The sequence below is a fragment of the Eurosta solidaginis genome, chromosome 1 (assembly GCF_040869045.1).
Source record: "Eurosta solidaginis isolate ZX-2024a chromosome 1, ASM4086904v1, whole genome shotgun sequence".
NCBI lineage: Eukaryota > Metazoa > Arthropoda > Insecta > Diptera > Tephritidae > Eurosta > Eurosta solidaginis.
The window spans coordinates 300,417,049-300,439,621 of NC_090319.1; the positions used below are offsets into that span (position 1 = coordinate 300,417,049).

A 22,573-nucleotide genomic window follows, 5' to 3' on the forward strand; every position below is an offset into this window, starting at 1 on the left:
ATTGTTACAAACACATTCAGCCAAAGCCATGCCTTATTGTTGTGCAACTTTTCTTAATCAGCTTCTTTGCATAGTCTATTCTTTGGACAGTACATACTTTGTTAGCTTGTGCCAAAGCTATGCTTTATTGTTGGCGGTTCATTTAAAGAACTGAATTACTTTATTGTATTTATAGAAATACAAAGAATTAATCAATGATGTCTATTAAGATGTACGAGCCGGACCCGTGCGCATCTTGCGCAACCAATATAAAAGTCTCTTATCAAATATCAACAGAAATCAGATGTTCTATCAATCCATCTTGCACTGCCATCTGGCGTATTGTAGCAACTGCCGGTAATGCAGTGCAGATATTCACAATAGTGCCATAGCACAAATATATTTCGTTGTGTGCTCACAATCGTTTATTTTTAACAAATTATTTTAATAAAATATAGCTAAACAAAAGCACACGACCAAAATTGCCCAAAGCTCGCTAATAGCCCGAATCTCCATCTTTACAACCACAACTTTATTTATAGATTTGGATTCCAAACAAGTGCGAAAAAGGGACCCGTACTTAAAAACAGTAATTAGAAATAATATATATGATAATTAAGCTGGGAGTGATCTTTATGTAAGTCATGTGTGCTTTGTTGTTGTTTAACATATACAGTTTTTGTGAAAACATCAAATTTAACAGCCTATGTATGTATGTCGGGTATGCCATGGTATAAGAGAAAAGGTAATACCATTGTCATTATGAGGTTGTCATTTTTGAAAAAAAAAAAAAACAGATCATCAGTTGCGTAGCGAGGGGGGAGGGCGGGCAAGGGGGCATTTTGCGCTACTCACAGGGGGCGCCAAATGGTTCGCAAAGCAGAGCTTCCTGGATATTTTGTATTTTTATTATAACTGATTTCTGGAAAAAAAATGTTCTATACTAAAAAATGCATGCATATATACGGAACGCTTGCGACAGTGTGGAATAATTGAAAGCAAAAACACAGCTTATTGAAGTTTTTTTTGTCAACATTTAGTATAGCGTTACTCGACCCAATGTATGTGTAAAAGGGTAATTGCAAAGTATATATTAGAGATTTCTTACAAATTGTTTATACTACAAGCATAACTGTTTAGTTTTGGAGATTCGTATTTTAAATGATGGTGTAAAAGTTACAGAAGAGAATATTAGAAAATAAAACACTATTTCTGCCCTTAAATTCCAGCTTACGCTAACGCATATTATTTTGCGCACTTGATACGGTTTTATAGATTTTTGGCGATGAAGTTTTAGCGTAGCGAAAGCTTGAATTTGGGAGCTGCTCTCCTCTTTTTTTAAATTAAAAAAATGTATGTAATTTGAAAGCCTTGCAATCATATGTACTGTCACATTGATATACACAGAATTGGCACATGTTAGAGTCATTGAGTCATCCGTTTCACGAAACCTCCTAAATTAACTTCGAAGGCAAGTCCTTCTATAGGGAAGACTGATAGCTGGTAGACTTGAAGCTTGTCAGCTAATCGCCTTGTAGGATACTTGAATCCTCTCTTTATTCCTGTCAAGTGCTACCACTGAGGAGTTTTGGTATTTTTTGATCGGTTTTGTAGATATCGTGGATGCCCAGCGGCATTCACTTGATTCTTACCCCAGCTTATTTGGTGTAAAGAGTTCGTCGGATGATTTGGAAAAATGATATTTGCTTGATTAATATTTGACCGAATCTAACATTGACCAGTTGTTTGACGGCTAAGGATTTCAAGACGTAAAAAGTTGAAGGCTGTGGTAAGTAAATAAAAAACTACCTTGATGCACTACTTTGAAACTAAACTGAAACATCCTATACCTTCGAGCATGTCAAGTGTTTTTAAAACTTTCGGGCGCTACTAGTGTACATAATTTCGCAGCGTCGCTTGTGGTTGAAGCCAGAGCAGTCTTCATTAGTAGTAAATTATTTTCAGCTTAAGCTTAGTGGAAACAAATTTTTCTTCACTGATTTGAGTGGAGCACAGTAAACTTCCAATAATTAATTTTTCTTTTCTTTCACTCAGCTGAGTGATAATGAAAAAATTAAATGACAGCAATAAATTATTTTAGTCAAAGTGGGGAAAGGCAGCAAGCACTATCACTAAGCTGAAAAAAACTAGTGCGCACTCAGATTTTTCCTATATCGACTGCTGAGTGGAATATCACCCTATCTTGGACACCGTTTTCAGAACGACCTATCTTTTAAATAACGCCCTGTGAGTTCGTTTATCAGAATTTGTTTCAAAAACGCCCTATCTAAGCTCTAATTCAATACATTTTAACATTCGCTTGGGCGTTTATGAAAACAAAATCTGAGTTAGCGGCGTTCTTCAACCGAACTCTGAGAAGGGGCATTTTAGAATTCTGAAATAGGGCGTCGTTCAATCGTTTCCTGAGATAGGGGTTTTCGAAATGGCAGCCGAGATAGGATGATATCCCAATCAGCAGCCGATGTAGTGTAATGCTATTGAAATAGTTAAGCAATCAAAGTTTAGTGCACTAAACCCAACTATGGTGGTAAGAGGACGAGAGGAAATATGTCGGTTAATATAAAATAATCGACTTGTTAAGGCCCAGATGTTTCAACCAGGGCGTGGATGCTAATCGGGTTCTGATGCTTTGGAGGATTCCAGTGTCTAATGGACACTGGCATGTTTATCAAAAAGATTCCCCAAATTTTAAGTGATCACAAAAATTTCATTAATTGTCCAAACCAATTAATAGCACGAAATGTTATATTCTGTTTAATTGGCAGGTAGTAAATATATCGACCGACAACTTATAATGGCATTACCTTCTTTATTATACCATGGGATATGGATGTTATTGTCAAAAAAGATTATTAATTTCAAAAAATTCAAGAAATTTTCGAAGCATAATGTGGGATGAAAAGAAAGAAAAAAAGGGTAGGTATTAGCGATTGCATAAATTTCTTCTTAAGAGTCAAAATAAATGCAAGGCTCGATAGCCTCCGAATAGATTTTAGGCTGAGCTTCACTTCCAATTTGCGTCGTGCTCTTGTTAGTTTTCCCTGCAAATTGGCGGGACTGGACTTACATCTTTATACTGAATCAGAACGGCATCTGCAAGGCAGATGAATTTTCACTGAGAAGCTTTTCATGGCTGAAATATGCTTGGGGTGCTTGCCAAATCACATTCGAGGGCCGACCCCGATTAGAAAATTGTTTTCCAAATTTTGATGTTAGTATGCCTGGGAGTTGAACCCAGGACCTTCGGTGTGGTAGGCGGAGCATCGCCGCATCACGGCGGCCGCCAATGGCTTTTCTTACGGATGTATTTTAATACGGCATACAACTCATTGTAGTGTTCACAAGGGTCGTATTTAAGAAAATACTCCATAAGACAATAAGACACCTTGTGAATTGCCTAATAGTTTTTGTTACAAAGTTTATAAGAGCATTTGTTAAACTTATGAAAATGTAAAAAAGTGCAAATAAATGATAAAATCTACTAATTATTTCTGCTTCGAAACATATAAACATGAGTCAAAGCAGCTAAAAAAAAGTACCAATTAGCTGATAAACTCCTGTATGGTTCCGCTATAACAAAACTGTTTAGCTTGTTGAAGCGTTTTTTTTTCAAGTCCGCTTGCAAAAAAAATCAACTAATAATAAAATAATCATCCGAATATTGTAAGATCGACAACTATCTTCATGTACTAAAACATTTTTTAAAAATTCTTATTAGTTATATATATCTATTTACATACATATTGTGACGAATACTAGCAACACTAAGGTGTACTATCATCTCTAAGCCGATACTAAGCAGTGACTCGTATGCACATCAACAAATCAATCATTATGTCTACCCATATGTCCATACGAGCAGCGGAGACGAGACGCACAAACACATGCATATATCTTATCTGAGATGTTCTCAAAAGAAGGCAATAATTTGAGCAAGTATCACTCACATATACACGCGCATATGAGAAGCTATAAACGTAGTTATAGCTGGTAATTTTATAGCTGATAACTAACTAGTAAATTCTAGAATAGAAAAGCCTAGAAATATGCAACGAGGAAACCAGACAGTATAAAAGGCAGCAACGGTAGAGGCACAACAATCAGTTTGATTAAGCACGCTATCTGTCGAGCAATAGAAGTGTTATTTTGAAAGTAGTCTAATGAAGACCATTTTGCGTTATCGAATATTGGAGTTATTTATTCAACAGTTTAGTGATTCGAACGTTAGCAGAAGATTTGGACTTATTCCAGTTGCAGTAAATTCGGTACAATATGTATGTATGTATGTCAATTCGAAAAATCATTTTTTTTTATTTTTTTTATTTTTTTTAATCTCTTATTACACTCTCAGCAGAATGGCAAATGATCAAATTTACTAAAAAATGTTCTTCACGTATTTAATACAAACATAATAATTGCTTCTATGACGTATTAGTAATTTTGCACGAAATTTTTTAAGTTTATATGTTTGTGTGTTCAATTTTACTTAAGATTTTTAAGAGTTAATGAGCTTTTCACAAACGATTGAACCACAGTCAAACCGCTGTAATCACAATAGTCTAACCATTGGGATACTGTGTTGTATTTGCTTTCTTTGCTAATTTCAATTTTACCTCCTTTCACACTCATGCACAATTTGAGACATTCTCTTTTCACATTACCTTGTGTAACACGTGCTTTTTTAACTGTTAGGCCCGGTTTTTCAGTAGTTGGTTAAGCTAAGCTTAAACTAAGTTTGCTTATACTAAAGTCAAATTTAAACTCCAGTTAAACTACTCAGCAGTTTTTCAGTCACAGTTTAAGGCCGAATTTGGGGTATGTTTTTTTGTGCGGCAACATTGGTGTTTTTATTATCTAGATAATTTATAGATACGGCAACAGCTGGATTTTGTTTACCCAACAAACACGGAAAAAAATTCACCAGTGAAATATGTATCTAGTCCCGGAAGGGATATCCAACATCATTATTTAATTATCCCTAAACCAGATAATTCTCGTGTTGATATCCAACTTCATTCTCCACATACTATCCAACCTATGAAAATTTTTGTAAAATTAAAAGTTTTCGAGCTATTTCCAACGTCATTCATATTTTCCAATTATTATCCTAATTTGGAGATTTTGAGAAATGTACAGTTCTCAAGTGAATATTCAACACATTTCTCCAGGTGACTTCCTACATTGCTGAGGTGGAGTTGAATAAAATCTCCAAAGCACCAGCAAAACCAACAGCTGCTTATTGTGAGATGTAAACACCTTGTTGATAGCAGTAATGAAGCCAAATTAATCAAAAATAAATTATATAAGCGGCCGCCGTGGTGTGATGGTAGCGTGCTCCGCCTACCACACTGAAGATCCTGGGGTCGCCCCTCGGCAGTGTTTGGCAAGCACTCAGAGTATATTTCTGCCATGAAAAGCTCTCAGTGAAAACTCATCTGCCTCGCAGATGCTGTTCGGATTCGGCAATAACAAAAGTAGGTCCCATCCTGCCAATTTGTAGGAAAAATTAAAAGGAGCGCGACGCAAATTGGAAGAGAAACTCGGCCTAAAATCTCTTCCGAGGCTATCACGCCTCACATTTATTTATTTTTTAAATTAATATATATATTTTATATCTTACATTTTAGTCCAATTAGAGAATCACAAGTTGTTACTTAGATTTTTTCAACTTAAGTAATAGCATTTTTTGCTTTATAAAAAATTCCCTCTTTTGCTGAGTACGCTGATTCTCGTGTTGATGACCCACTGTTTCGAAACAACTCTTGAGATTTTAAAAGTAACTATGCCTAGTTATCAATATGAGCTCTTAATGGTACTCAAATGCTTGTTGGGTATATTCGACGCCATTTCGAACGAACGCAAATCACCGATAGGTTAACTAGAGTTTAACCCTGTCAGATCGGCCGATTAAGCTCAGCTTAAACTTCAGTTAAAGTATACTGAACAACTGCAGAATGAGTTTAAGCGTAGTTTAACTGACAAACTGAGTTGAACTTGTACTGAAAAACCGGGTCTTATTGTACTATTCTTCTTCACTGCAGAAGATTATTTGTGTACAATATTTAAACTCGGGTTCAGTTTTAAATATGTATGCATATTTTTGTATGTTTAATGGTAAAAAGTAGCTAAGAAACAAAACTCGAACTTAAAGCATACTAAATAGAGTCCACAAAAAGTAAAATCTTTCAGTATCAACAAAAAAAAGTTGTTAGTATTATGGCCAGCAGTAAATTTCTACAAATAAAAGCGTTAAAAAGCTTAGCAAAACAAAGCAGTTTTAGTGGATAATAGAAAGGCCAAAAAAAAGTTAAGCTTACACCAAACCCGATATTCCTGACATCGAAGCATGACTGGAAAAATTTAATAATCGATTGACACATTAATACCAAAACATAGATTCTTATATTGATTTTTATATATGCAAACATATAATTAGAATATGGGAAAAAGTTTTATGAGAGAGACACTCAACGCTTACATACAGTTATGAACACCAAAATAGCAGCGATTTAATTAACTTCGTTAGATTCGTTTTGTTTTTTAGATTTCCCGACTGAATGGGCAATTGATGTATATTGGAACGACTTACCGTTATCCCTTGCCAAATTTGGTTTTAAGAAAATCCGGTTTCGGCGTTGCGCCAACATCAGTATTATTTTCGTTCCCTGAGAAAATTACACTGATGATGGTGAAACGCCGAAACCGGCTTGTCCCCAAACCAAATTCGAAAAGGGATGACGGAAACTCGTTCCCATATATGTACATTTATTTCGTTAGCTTAAGAAAAAACTTACATGAATTGTATAACAAGAAATATAAATATAAACCACAATTTTCGAAAAAATTTGAAAATATGGCAAGTGTTTAAAATCATATTGAAAATTTTAAACTATCGCGTGCTTAGATTTTTCAGAAAGCTTTTAGATAAGCAGTTGTTTAGTCCAATCATTTCAAAAACGCTTTGGAAAATATTTGAAAACGCGATTTTTCAATCCAACCATTTAAAGATGTTCATGAAAATTTGCATTGCTTTTTACTCATTTTCCTCGTAGGATATATCAGATTTTCTTCCACAGATGTTGGTTTATGACTCAATCAGGCCAGAACGGCTGCAGAGATTTGATGAAGTTTTGCCCACAACTAGCTATTGGTTAGGTTAGGTTGAACTGGCCGGTCGGTAAGGATTGCACATAGACAACATGAGTACGTACTGCTACCACAAGTTTACTAAACGACCGAATTGAAAAACCCCATCAGAAACCAGTACCTATGTTATATAATAACTCAATCCTCTTGTCAAATACTATAAGCTTTCTATGGCCTATGCTACTTCCTGCTCATAGATATGATAGTTGTGTCACGGCTTATAACTAAAGTCTTAACCTGGCGAGGCAGGGCACGGCCACAAAACGTACTCGATCGTTTCTTTTTCCAAACCACATTTCCTACATCTGCTATCACTAACGAAGCGCTAGATCCATCAAAGGACTAATTGTTGGAAGGCACTTTCCACTTATGAGAAACGCAACGTCATCTGCGTTCGCCGCGCCGTAAGTTTGACAAGTCCCTCCTCAAACCGTCTGAGCATTTGGTTAATGTCCAGCTTCTAACGCAGTTGTGATAATACCCAGTCCCGTAGCGTGCCGCTGTCTTCTGTATATTTTTTTGAAAAAGAGTACTTCGATAAAATTTGGCACATGCATAACTAATAGTCTGGAAGGATATAATGGAATATTTTTTTTAAAGAGAGCGGGGTCCCTCACTCCTGGGAACAGCTACATTGTATTCTATTTGTTTAAGCTCCAAGCATAACCTTAACCAATGATATTAAGTATATGGCAATTTGAGTAAATTGGGTGTGTCTCAACTTCCTTGAAAAAGTGAGCAGTGGCACCTTTCTAGAATAAGTTCTAGACTACTATTTTAAGTTTGTTATCGGAAAAAATTTGGAATATTTAGGGACAGTCTTTATATTATTTCGAGATCATTTCGAGACTATCTAGTGATCATATTCAAACTATTTCAGAGAATTTTAGGGATGATCCTACGACTAGTTAAGGGATGATATCGAATAAGAATATGATATCGGAATAATTTAGGAGCTTTCGCTTTATCATTTCGCGATTGTTTTCGGAACTATTCCCTAATCATGTCTAAGCTATTTCGGGAACTTTTACGGATAATCCTGGGACTATTTTAAGAATATCTGAATGATTTGGGATTGATAGGACCGTTTCAATATTGTCTCGAAATGGTTTTCGGGAACTTTTAGACATGGTCAAGGATTGTTTTTGGAATCATTTCGAGATTATTTTGATACTATTTGGTGACCATTTCTACATCATTTTACAGTTTATTTACTATATATTTTAGGATCGATTCATGATAATTAAGGTATTGTCTTTGAAATAATTCCACGCCATTTCCGGACTGTTTAGGAATCATTTCAGGACGATATCGGTATAGTTTTAGTACTACTTTACATCATCTTAAGCGCTTACGCTACCCTTTAACTTTTGGAAAGGTTTTTTTTCCTCGAAATGCTACCTTTTTTAAACCAAAATTTTCGTTATTATATCACCTTGTGCCTGACGTAGGATTTTCACGTTAGAAACTAAGATTAAAACATGATTTTTGCGGAATCCTTCGCAGTTTTCAGACTCAGAATTTTAACAAAATCCTACGTAAGACTATTAATAATAAAAAAACGTTGCTCATTGCATTCAGACGAGAATTGTGCCCCCTACACTGCGTACCAGTTGTACATGACCAACAAACTTCGTTCAAATGAGTAAACTGACGTTACTTTTCAATTTAAAAATTTGAGACATTCGAGGGGTTCTGTAGCGCAATCCTCTCAAGGGGTTGCCAGTGCAATATATAGCTGCCCTAACCCAATTGTCAACCTCACCTACCCGCGGCGAATCCTGTTTCATTAACAGATGAGGCTCTGGCGACCACAAGCTCCACATGGAACTAGGGGGTGGGGAGGGATGGCCTGAACGTTTAATGTGGTCATGTAAATCGTTCCCGAGATGGTCGGGTTAGTACCTTAATGGTGCTTTGTTACCGGAGCGTATTATTATTATTATTCCATACTCCATTAGGAGCTTAAGGATTCAACAAAAGTTTTCCAATTATCTCTATTTCGTGCTCTTTGCCTTAACTCGTTAAACGATTTGCCAGTTTCCTGAAGAAGCATTCTCCTCCAAGTCATCTTTGGTCCGCCCATGCATCGTGCCCCTTGAGGATTCCAGGTTAAGGCAGCATGTGCAACGTCATCGTATGGCTTTCGTAATGTGTGGCCTATCCAGCCATATTTACGCTTCCGTATTTAACTATGTACACTGGACTGTTACCGGAGCGTACAGGATCTATATCCGGCAAAGGACCATCAACATCGATAACACTACCCAGGGCCTTCGGGAAGTGTCTTTATCGTTAATACAACAACAGCCATTTTTAATACACTAATATATTCTTATTCAGACCAATTCTAATATTCTCGCGGAATTTTGTTCTCGCGGATTTTTTTATTCCCGCGGAAAAATTCCTCCAATTCTGTTCTCCTAGGGAGAACAATAATTGGGGAATAGGAATTTCGAATTTTCGAAGTCAGCTGTTTTGTCAATTGAAATTTCGTTGCACATTTCTTATTTTGTTTAAAAAATTGAAAAGTTTAATTATTGTTGCAAATTTGTTGGAAATTAAGAAATAAAATATAAACATTGCACAGTATTTATTGCATTTCATGTGGTATTCACTGAGTGCCACAGCAACATCAACAGCGGAACATAAGAAGAAGACGGCCGCATAACACAAATCTGCCGGAGTTGCCTGCTTTCATTCAGCAAAGCAATTTTCTGGCGGCCAAGTTGAGTTGAATTCGTCCTTCATCATATGCCAAAATCTATTTTAGCCTTATTAAAAAATCCTTGCGCAATTTCTGGATGGCTGCATCAAATTTGTATACCAAGAGCTCTACCGTTGCTTATGATATACTTTTCGACTTAAAATAAATATTGTGGTTGTTGTTGTTGTTGTTGTATTAACAGTGAGAATATTGGGGTAGAATGTAAATACATATTTTAGCACAAGTTTGTACAAATAAGTGTTATTTCTTAAAAGAACCAATTTCCATTAACTATTTTGATGCATTCCCTTTAATTTAACTAGTGAAAAAACTCCTATGAAATGGTAGAGAAATCTCCCTCTCCCTCACATTCATACCTACTTTTCTCCCATAACCGGTTTCCGCTTTTTCGAACATTGTTCAGAATAGGAGGAAAGGGAGAAGTGAAAAAACTCACAAGGAATTTTTATTTAGAATACGAGGAATGGGAGAAGGGAAAAAACTCGCACGGAATTTTCGTTTAGAATTGGGCTGATTGTTATGAATTTGCTCCACATTTTTCGGTTTTCATTTAAAAAAATTTCTAATATATGCATTGATATTTGGTCGTGAAGCTGGCCTTGCCCCTTAAAAACAATCCCAATCGAGATAATCACGGCGCTATTTCGAGTATAGAAGAAAATCTATAATATCTTGTGGAAAATTTGTGTCAAAATTAGATGCGAATTTCGAAGCTTAGACTTTGTGAGACTTAAATTGATTCGATACAAGAACTACAAGTTTACATTTTGAAACTTCCAAGGAGTTTTGGAGTTTTCAAAAATTTATTCGTTTTTTCCACAACAGTTTTTGGAATTGGTTTACATAATTTTCGTTGCACAACAAACTAAAGAAAAAAGAAAATCTTTTATAAAATAGTTTAATAATTTTTGTTGCTATTTTTATGTTCAAAGTTGTATAGCAGCGAACAGAAAAATAGCAGCGGCGACTTTTATCAAATTTCGTCATTATTTTTTTTTTTTTTTATTTTTAAAAACTAAAACTATCCAAATCAATCTCAAAAGAGTTTTCGAAAAAGTTCGAAAATTCGAGAACATTTTGCTTTGCATAGTTTCAGTTACAAAATTCATACGTTTTTTCCTAAAATATTAAAAAATAAAAAAGGAATTGAATTCAAGATATTTAAAAATAAAAATTGGCACTGCTATTTTTCTGTTTGCTGCTGTACATATCTCAGAAGTTTTATATATAAAGGTTTTAAGGTAATCATATTCAGCCCTATTCTGCATTTCGACTTGGATTGGAATTTTTTCGATTTGGCAATTTTGGTATTCTGTGTTCCAATCTCTTTCGATCCAACTTCGAATCGTTCGATTTTGTGTATTCTGCATTTCGATCGTAGTTCCGTTTTTCTAAGTTCCAAATTTGTTGGCGGAAAATTATTTTCTTTTTATTTTTTTCTTAATTTATAACAGAATTTTAACAAAAATGTAGTAAAACTTGTTGAGAAACGTAAAAGGCTTCATGGTGATTGTTTTTTATGTTTCCAACACAAGTGCAGTATGAGACGTTGGCTAATTTAATCGCAACAAAGCGGGATATGATGACTCCTGGGAAGCTTGCCTTCGCATAAAATTCTTGCTTCGCTTGTATATTCTCCTCTTTACTTTGTTCAAATGTTATCCACTGAGAGCATAATTTTGGTTGCATTACATCCAGAAACATAGACAGTGACTTTGACACTGTTGACTCTCCCATTCCTACATTATAATCCGCCCCTATTTCATGCTGGTGGCCACCGTGGTGTGATGGTAGCGTGTTCCGCCTACCACACCGTATGCCCTGGGTTCACACCCCGGGCAAAGCAACATCAAAATTTTAGAAATAAGGTTTTTCAATTAGAAGAAAATTTTTCTAAGCGGGGTCGCCCCTCGGCAGTGTTTGGCAAGCGCTCCGAGTGTATTTCTGCCATGAAAAGCTCTCAGTGAAAACTCATCTGCCTTGGAGATGCCGTTCGGAGTCGGCATAAAACATGTAGGTCCCCGTCCGGCCAATTTGTAGGGAAAACCAAGAGCACGACGTAAATTGGAAGAGAAGATCGGTCTAAGATCTCTTCGGAGGTTATCGCGCCTTACATTTATTTTTATTTTATTCCATGCTGGTAACTGCCTTCTGCAAAAACTCTCAAAGCAGCTAAAACAATATTAAGGGCAGATGTCGATGCCGAAGTCCTTGGACGAATTTGCCCCGCGAAAGTATCTAACACATACTTGAAAGCATCCTTATTAAGACGAAAGTTTTTTTTGAACCTAAATAAGAAAATAAGTCATTAAACTTTACCACTTTTAAGTTCAATTTCTTACAATTCGTCACTCATCTCAAATGGATTACACAAATCTCGCAATATTTGCCTTTCCATTCTCGCCTGGCCATTTTCGTATGCGTTGCTTTCCAACTCCACAAATAATGCCGCGGTTATTGATTCCATTATAATAGACAGCTATAATTTGTGTCTGTTCGTTGGGTCCAGTTATATGCCAAAGCAAGCTGCCGGAGTAGAGGAAGGTGAAGCGAAAACGTAAACAATCCTTGCGGAGAGAATAAATAAATCTTTATAAAGCATTTTAGGCCAGTGCAATGAAATTAGCATCCATAAAATTCAGAAAATGTCAGCTATAATCGTGCAGGAATCCGTTTTAACAAAACTTGGTGGCCACGGCAGGAGATTGCCCAAAAGAACGACAAAAACACACTTACAATTATGAAAGCACTTTACTCAAAGAAATATAACACTGCGGCAATATATTCTATTGCTTTTTTTGTACAAAATGGCGTGGATAATGAAATATAAACGTTTTTCAGTGTTTTTTACAAATTTTCTTCAATTTATTTTGTTCCAATGTTCACACATTCCGTACAAACAGCTGATTTCGAAAAATCATTTGGTCTTCCTCTTCTCGTTACGATTCCGTCGTAATGCAGAATAGCGAAGTTCGATTAAAGCGGAGCGTAGAACGGGAACGTAATCGAAATGCAGAATAGGGGTGATTAACCTTTTCAATAACTACATGGACTGCTTCAATAATTTCGAAGTTAGGCTCCGAAACATAGTTATGGACTTTCGAAGTACGAAGTTAAACCTCTCGTAACTTTATTTTGAACTAACGTGTTATAGAAACAAACAAAAAATGTGAGCGTGATTTACATTTTTTTGATCCCTATTGATATAATTTTTATTCCTTCCAGGTTTCTAAGGTCAAATGTTAAAAAAAATAAGAGATGATTCTTTCGAAAAAGGAAAAAATTTATAGCATTGAAATAAGAAAAGAAGGCAGATCAGGCTCATGTTTTTGCTGTTTTAAATTTTCAATTAAATAACTTATTAGAATATGTTACTATGTATAGATATTTCGAAATTCGAATGGCCGTAACTGAAGGAGGAGGCTAACTTCGAACAGAGAAATCACTTTTTTTGCTAATGACTCGAACTCTTACAAAAAATGTTTACCCAGCCGGGTGTTGTAGAGTGAAATTAGTTTACCGTACTTACTAGACTGGGCGATTTATTAACCGATATCGCGCCGTCGATTTTTCCATAGGATTTGGGCTCAGGAAAAAAAAGTTGCCCTACGCATACCCAACAAAAATTTTTTTCGAGCCTGCGAAATTTCATTTTTTTAACTTTTTTTCGACTTTGATTTTTAAGGTTTTTTCATGACCTACTAAAAAATTTTCATTTGGTTCAGGGTATACATATGAACATTTTTTAGTAGGTCATGAAAAAAACCTTAAAATCGAAGTCGAAAAAAAGTCAAAAAAATTAAATTTCGCAGGCTCGAAAATAATTTTTTTGGGTATGCGTAATGGAACTTTTTTCCTGAGCCCATATCCTATCGAAAAATCGATGGCGCGATATCGGTTAACTTTCGTCCATACAAATCGACCCACCCTAGTACTTATTCCCAAAGAAGATTTGGACTTGTACGAATGACATTTTCTTATATATTTTTCTCAATTCAAATGTAGTTATTGCGTTTTGGTATAAAACTCCTCATATGTACATATGGCCCACACACACACATACAAATATACACTTGTCTGCAAAACCTGCACCCATAATATCCACCACCATTTATTTATAGGTATAGAAACATTTAAGTATGTATGTACATAAAGTTATATAAGGACGAAATACACGCACACAATGAGTAAAAAAAAGAAAGAAAACAGAATCGAGCAAATTGCAATCCATTGACTTACCTTAGATTTCTCTTTCGTTTTCGGTGATATGCGAAAGCGACTAAATACGCCCATATCAATGCCGCCTCCTAAGCCTGTTGTGCCGCTACTAGTACCCGGGCGCTCTGACTGTGCAGAGTCAAGTGCGCTAGTTGAGCCTATACCCGCCGTGTTGCCACCACTAATATCCTTTTTTTCTTTATGAAAGAAACTTGATAGTGATTGTATGAGGCTTTTGCGACGATCTGGATCTTTTTGCCTACGACTAGATTTACTTTTTAGTACTTTATTATCAGTGCTACCATTATGCGATTGTATGGATGCTGATGAGTGTAATAAATTGGGATCAGATGTGAAATCCGTACTGACACCTGTTGATTTAGCAGTTACGCTAAGATCAGCAGATAATTCAGTTTGCTTACAAGCCAGATAAACTAAATCGTTAACACTCTTTGATGCACTCAAACGGCGATCGCATGCATTAACTTTTGCATCTTTGGCGCATTTTATTGGAACTGGAGCGTGTGTAGATGTTGCCGAATTATTTTTCATTTCTATTTGATCCATATGTAAACGTTGACGCATTATTTGCATTTTATTTTCTGGACTAAGACCAAGATCAGTATTCGATTTAAGACGTGCGCGTGCACGGGCTTCGGTGCGTAAATTTTCAGTTGACGTTGTAAACGTTGGGCTCCCGACCATATTTTGTGTACCACCAATTAAGGGATTTTGTGTGTGAATATGCCGCGCTGGTGCTTGTGGTGTTGCAAACTTATATAAATTTTCATCTTTCACTTTTGACTGCGTGCTATTGGGTAATTCATATGAAAACGAAGGCGTTTTAGTTAATTTATATCTCTCGAAGGCATCTAATTGTTCGTCGTCTATATGCTCACTAAATGGACGCTGCTGATAGGCGATTGAACGTATTGGCACATCACCACTTGTTAGTGCATAAGCTGATACATAAGTGGAGGATTTTTGCAAAGGAATATTTTCTCTTTGCTCTGTTGCCTTTGATTGTGGCATTACAGTTGGCGCTGGTATAATTGCAGCAGTCGATTCATGATAGTGCGCACGATTTGTACAATTCGTATCCGTTGTTGTGGTTGCCGCTGCAAGCTTTGGTGTAGGACTTAGACTAGAAGCGCCGCAACTTGCATAACCACTAGTGAGCATTGAGCGTTGCCGACTGCGATGTAAACGCTTTTCGGCATTCAATTGTTTCTTTGATTGTAATTTATCCATGACTAAGTCATGTATCAGGTCCTTCTGTTTGGTGCGCTCTTTAGTTATCTCTTCTAATTTGCTGGTCAATGTAGGAATTTCAGGTACCTTGTGGATTTGTGCTACTGCCGCTGCGGAAGGGCTGCTACTAGTATTAAATGTTGTTGCTGTTGCTGTAGGTGCTTTTGTCGTTGTGATTTCGGTTTCGGTGTGTTGTAAAATGGATGGTGTTTGTTCTATCACAGTTTGTACATTATCGGTTGTCATGTCACCCTTGGAACTTTTGCGTTTTTGTTTGCGCAGATCTGAATCGCGTGGGGTGCTTATTTGTGTAATCTTTTGCTGTAACGCACGTACACACTCCTCGTATGATAGCTCATTTGATGGTTTACGTGGAGCAGCCTTTGGTGGTGTTGCTGCTGTTGTATTGGACACCTGTTGCTGCGCGCTACTTTCTTGCGACAAACAGCGCGGCGATATTGACTTATTCGTTGAAGCAGCTGACGTGCCCGTTGTGTTAGAGTTTGATTGTGACGTTTTCGGATTCTTATCTGAACTGCTAGGTGTAGAAGCATTTGTTAACGGCGTGCCTTTTTCGACAGTGCCAAAGCTATTGGCTGCCTTGCCAGATGAAGTATCCAGCGGACTAGTGACAACAGTCAATGCTTCACTCTCTTCCGTAGTAGTTTTTGCAGTTGATTGCTGAGTTTGTGAATTTGGTGGTGTTGCGATAAAGAGACTATCATCCTCGAGCTCATTCAAAGTGCTCGAATCGGTAAGAGATTGTGTCATAAGCGAAGGCGTACAACCAGTATTTACTTGTATCTGCTCTACCAATGCCGCAACAACAACAATTTGTGCATCCTCATTGACAGGTGTTTTGAGCGCATCATGTTCGGTACTTTGTAAAATGTAAGCACCCTGTTCTATATAATCCACACCAAGTTTTTCACCACGTTTTGCTGGCACCGGTTTATAATCAATATCTGCAGCAGAGATAGATGATGTGGTTTTGTGTGCAGCAGCTTGTTTCTTTGTCGCTCCATCAATAAATTCCATATAACCACGATTACGAAGCAGCGCTGTATTTGTTGCAGCATAAGGTTCTGCATATGAGCCTTCGGAACCAGTATCCATAAATTCGATATCATCTATATCGATCGATTTTAATATATCTTCAAATTCGGCGACTGGCGCTGTCTTAGTTATTTCACCTAACATTTCAATTGTTGTAGGCAACTTAGCTGCTGCCGACATGCGCTTCTTCTCCTTTTTATTGCGTTTAATAGTGCCTCGATTTGAATTTAACACAAATTCCATATCAACAAAATTCTCCGATATACAATCATCTGCCGTCCAATCTGATAATTCTGTGTCGGTCATTGCTTGACCTGTACCAGTGAGTTCGGTTTCTGAATCCGAACCGCGCAATAACACATCAGCAGTAGGTGTGACATCGCTGTCTACGAAGGGTGATATTGGGGTGCGCAGATTTGCTGCGCTTGTTGGTGTTGTGGGCGTATTTGGCGATTTTTGTGTGCCACTCAAATTTAATGTAATAGGTTTGATAGCTTTTGTTTGCTCCATACTTTGCTGCTCCACAATTAATGGCAAATGTTTTAGGCTTTCTACTTTATTTTCATTTTTAGTATCAAATTTGCGATTGTATGCTGCTGCTTTCATGCTCGCTGGTTCATGCTCAGGTAGCGGCAGTCCTCTTTCTGGTAATGGTGGTAATTCTTTTTCTTTTTCTACTGTTTTAACTACTGCGGCTACTTCATTTTCTATTTCTGCGGCAATAACTGTGCTGCATTCAATTGGCTCAAGTGTTGCTGTAACTGGTTCTATATCAGCCTCGTTTTCATCCGATTCCGTTGTTATAACCGTAGGTAGCGCTATCTGTGGCACAACCATACCCACTGGTAGCTCCATATACTTCAAATCTTCTGGATCACCTATATATTTTCCATCTATAATCATTAAGCTATCAATTTGCATGAGTGTGCCGGTGGTGTCATGTATTTCTACGCGCGGCACTTGATGACCACCAATAACGTTGCACCCAGTTTGCGTATCCGGACTCGTTGTTGACTCTAATATATAATGTTGTATATCTTCAATACTTGACGTGTTTGAGCTGCAGCTAGATCCTGTTGTTGTTGTTGTTGTTGACATGGTCTCCTCCGGTTTGCGTGTACTCCACGGTATGTTCGGCACTTGTATTTGTAATGTTTCGATCTCAAATTGTTCCTCTAGCTTTTCTGGTGAATCCATTTTTTCTTCATCATAAGAGTGACTCAAGAGAAGTTGATGTTCTTCGGCGTGTTGTTGTAATGTTGCAGCATTGCGCTCTGTTTTCACTTCTTGACCTATATGTCCCAGGATATCTGGTATACACTCTTTTATATCTTTAGAAACATCTGGTTTTATTTCTTCTATAATCGTTTTATCTCTTTTCACTGGTGATTCGCATGTAGTATCTACAGTCTTATTACTATCGGCAGTGAGCAATAATGCATCCTTATTTCCAATTGTGCCTAATTTCATTTCATCATTCTTACTTAAATCTTTATTTGTTTCAATTAATTTCGTTTGTAAATCTTCTTTGGTTAAATCAATGATTGAAGTCGATTTTTCTCTTTCTGGCGTTACTAAATCTATTGTTTCTATGATAGTTTGGTGTTTATTTGTTGGAGTTGTAGGTGATTTTTTTGTCGCTGTTTCGAGTAAAGTTGTATTAACACTATCTGAATATTCCATGCCTTTATTTAATTCATTTTTACTATTTACATAAACATTTTCTTTTTCATTATCTGTTGAGGCATTCGATGAGGCTTTTTGTACGGTTATCTCAATTTTTAAATCATTTAAAATATTTGTTGTAGCTGAACGTAACAAATCATTATTTTTTGTATTTTCACCCAATTTTGTACGATCCAGAAATGTTTTCATGCTGGGTGAAATGCCCGTACCTGGATTCAGCAACTTCTGACATTCGGATATATTCGATTGGAAGCTACGTATACGTGAATCTAATACAGAAGTAGAACCAGATTTCTGTATTTTATTGCCATTACCCTGTTCACCTAGTAAGTAACGTTTTTTAAGTTCTAAACTTTTTTTTGAAGCGATTCCCTCAGTGCTAGCGGTTTTATTAAGAAGATAATCACCAGGACGTGGATTTTGTAAGGGTCCACGATTTTTTGTTAACAACGTTGGATCGACTTGTACAAGTGGCTTGAATTGTGGCTGTGGTGGATTTACTTGATACTTTTGTAGATAGCTGCCTTTCAAATTGTGCGCATTATTTGTGGATGTGACGTGATGTCGTTGACCGGCAGTCGATGCAATAACGGTAGATTTCACCTGAAATTATAACAACGTTAATATATTATTTAATTAAAAGGTTGCTCAACTTTTTAATCAATTTTTTGTTGATTCAGAATATTGATTGATATAAATCCTTATGCAACAAAATTGGTATGCAGCCGATTATTGTGTAAACTATTTTTTTGTGTACTAATTCAAAGGTAGCAGTTTCAAGTGACGGAGCAACTGGTTGAAGGTATTGTGTAGTGTTACCGGAACGTGATGGAGCAACTGGTTGAAGTGATTGTGAAGCGTTACCGGAACGTGACGTATCTATATGCAGCAAAGAATCATGACATCGATATCCCTCCCCAAAACCTTCGGGGAGTGGCTTTATCGCATATACAACAACAACATGGTGCAACCGGCATCAGTTGGATTGTAAAATTGATCAATGGCATAGCTACATACTAATTTAAAATTCTTGGCAAAAATTTATTAAAGAAAACCATTTATTGAAAAAAAAAGTTTAACATTAAAAGGCAGGCTAATAACTTTGCTCCACATCGAATAATTTTGGAAAAAATGTGTAGCACACGACATCCATACCATTGTTGGACGACCCGTTTACACCAGTCAATTTCCAGAATAGAAAAAAAAAAATTATCGAAAAATTTAACAAGGCAAATGCCTTCTATGCCGATGTTTTTCGTGAGACATGTTCTTATATGTTACATTCTAAAGTAACTGGGATATTTCTCCAAAGGACTTAAGAGGCCAGTGTGCCACTAAGAATAACTAAAAACAAAGAAAAAGTTGAAAATTTTCGCACTAAAATTCTGGATTACTATTGACATCCTTTTATTATAGACGGCGAGAGACAAAGAAACCCTCAGCGGGTTAGGGGGCTTAGAATATACCTGCGGCAGGTGCCTGGACTACCGAGTTACAGGGCCGGATTAACAAGTAGGCAGAATAGGCAGTTGCCCCCTAAACCGAACCTAAGAATTATCTCAAAATGCACACTGGTTGTTTTTATTTTGAAAAATGTCCGCTATTTTTGGAACAGAGGGTGTAGAAGCCTTCAAGCGAAAATTTCAGCTAGAATGATGAATGAGTGAATGATTAACGATGGATGACAAATAAATGAATGTATTATAACGAATTTGGGGATTTCCTGATATGTTGCACCTTCTGCTAACGTTCGTATCGCTGACCTGTCGAATAAATAACTTACTGATTCCTCAGCTTGCGCTGCTTTTATAATCTCGGTTTTCTCTTTCACCCATCTCTCCTAAGGTCTAGTAATTTCGCTAACAACTGTAAGACATGCTTGGTCACCAGCTATATACATATGTATATACATATATGCTGATGACTACATGTGTGCGCGTGAGATATCTCTTCACTTCTCTTCGCTGCTGGTACATAAGATTGTATTTTTTAATCGAAAAAAGAAGGGAAAGGACGTGAAAAAAGAGCCCCAGAATTTATGGTTGCCTAGGGTCCCGTTGAGGGTTAATCCGGCCCTGCCGAGTTATGTCTCTAAGAAAGGTCTTCAGGTGGCTTCCAAAGTCGCATGTTAAATCTCATGCAGCAAAAACCTAATCTCCCAGGTGGAATAAAAGCCTCAGTTACTTAAGACCACATTTTAGAAGAGGTTTCAACGATTGCTATTTAAGAAGCGATTTTAGGAGTGTAGGACTACCCTTAGGAAATACAAGTTTGCCATACTTAAGCAAGTTGATAGCGGCTGCAAACGGCTCTGAAGCTTGGCAAGATTATGGCCAGTACTCATTGAAGCAATTCCTTTGTGCGCTGAAAGAACACGAGAATTATAAGCCGGCGAGGTCCTGGGCGTGTTATATAGGCTCGTTAGAGTGAAACGGTACATCCAGAAATAGATAGCTGGCGCTTTAATGTACAAAATGTTATTAATCATCAGCGACAGATGGTAATCTCCCAGTTATACGAAAGTAGACATAGAAATTTGTTTTTAGGAGGAATGGAACCTTAACTTTTAAATTTTTAATTTTTTTTTCATTTAATATAACTTACTTGCACTTTAGTTGGCTTCTTAAGGTGTGTATCGTCGATAAAAATCTTCGGAGCCTCACGCGCTATTTCATCATGATCGAATTCCGAATCTGTGGATATTTCCGTGGCAGAATTAAGTTCAACTTCCTTGGCAGATGATGACTCTGAATCGCTTTGAACCTGAAAAACATGTTATGTATAAGTTTACTTATGTTTTCATTCGTTTATAGGATTAAGTATATATGCATATAACGCATTCAACAAAATGAAAAAAAAAATACAACAAAAATATATACATGTAACGATTGTGGATATTGCGTTCCAAAAAATCGACCAAGCAAAAAAAAAAAAAAAAAACTATGCGGTAAGTAATGGGAGACTGTAGTTTTTAACGTAGTTTTGTAAGTTTTTATAAGCTTATGGATTCGGCATGCAAAACGTTTTTAGTGTGGGGTTTTCCGTTTTCTTTTTTTACTACACAAAGATTTGCAATGAGGTACGATCCAAAAAGGCACATCACAAATGAGCACACAAGCATTGCATTGGACAGATTTTTATTTATTTTATATTTAAGGTGTTATAAATTGTTTATTAGAAATTGTTAGCTTTTAGCTTAAAAAAAGAGCACTCTTTAACAAATGACGCAGAACAAATAACGTTGACACGTGTGTAATGATGAGTTCTTTTGTTTCTACGTATAATTCCTCATTCTCAAATTGGGACAGCAAATTGTCACAAATTTTTTAAAATAGTTGGGATAGTTGCATTTTCTTGTTATCTAGACTGTTATCCTTCTTTGTTGTTGTTTCAAGAACAAATGAGAGATAACACGCGCTGGCAAACATAACTCGCTCAGCGGTATGTATTGCTTTTATGTTAAAGTGGCAACTCACACCAGTTGATTTGGTTTTGTGAAAGAATAGAAAAAAGTGTTTAAAGTAAAGTAAAGAATTTTGGGGATTTTCTGATAATTATGCACCTTCTACTAACGTGCGAATGGCTGAACTGTCGAATAAATAACTCCAATATTCAGTATTACAAAATGGTCTTTATTCATACTACTTTGGGAGTAGTACTTCACAATTATGCTTTACAACTAATAGCTTGTTTAAATCAAACTGATTAGTTATTTCTCAGCTTGCGCTGCTTTTACACTCTCTGTTGCCTTGTTCGCATATTTCTCCTAAGGTCGAGCTTTTCACGAACATGGAACAGTTGTATCGCACACTTGGTTATTTAGCTATATGCGTGTGTATGTGTGAGTAAAAACGTTTGCTCTTATCTGATGACTACATCTGTGTATGTGAGATAATCTCTTTGCTTTAAGCTGCTGGTTATGTGTGTGAAATATTCTTCGTCGCTTTCTATGTAAGTGTGGCTGCTTGCTTTAATGTGTACATGTTCAAAGTGTGGCTGCTTGCTGTTTTTGTTGTTGTCATTATTTACGAACAGCATAGTGATGCTAATATTCGCCACAGTAATAATAGAGCAAGAGCCCATGACTGTCAAATGCTGGGCCCGTTATCGTGTGTTACGATTCGTATCGGAATCCATTCTTCACTCAATTTATAAATATGAAACGGTCAAACTATTTATGCAAATTATGACAAATTATAAATCCAACTAGTACGTGAAGTTTCTAGTTCACATATGTATGTCGTTATTCGTATTCACGATTTCAGAGCAATTTTGATTTAATGTTTGAGTGAAAACTTGATTTCGATACGAATCATAACACACGATACGCGCCCTGATTTTTATATACTTCGTAACGAGTGAAGTTAGAAGTGAATAGTCTGATTGCTAGACACTTTCTATAGTTGCATAGTCCGGCGCTGACGAAATTTCAGCTTTTATAAAATGACGAAGTCACGTAGTCAATTTCGCCATTTCGTATAATAAAAA

The 22,573-nt window shown here is 36.6% G+C and overlaps 1 protein-coding gene across 1 annotated transcript in view; it reads right to left on the reverse strand.

Annotated features, from left to right (window-relative positions):
• Nucleotides 1-22,573, reverse strand: part of Mical (Molecule interacting with CasL) — a 277,488-nt gene that overhangs the window by 35,650 nt on the left and 219,265 nt on the right. Inside the window, 3 exon segments of the mRNA XM_067761247.1 lie at nucleotides 6,318-6,350; nucleotides 14,114-18,688; nucleotides 20,690-20,848. Of these exon segments, the coding sequence (XP_067617348.1) occupies nucleotides 6,318-6,350; nucleotides 14,114-18,688; nucleotides 20,690-20,848 (4,767 nt within the window).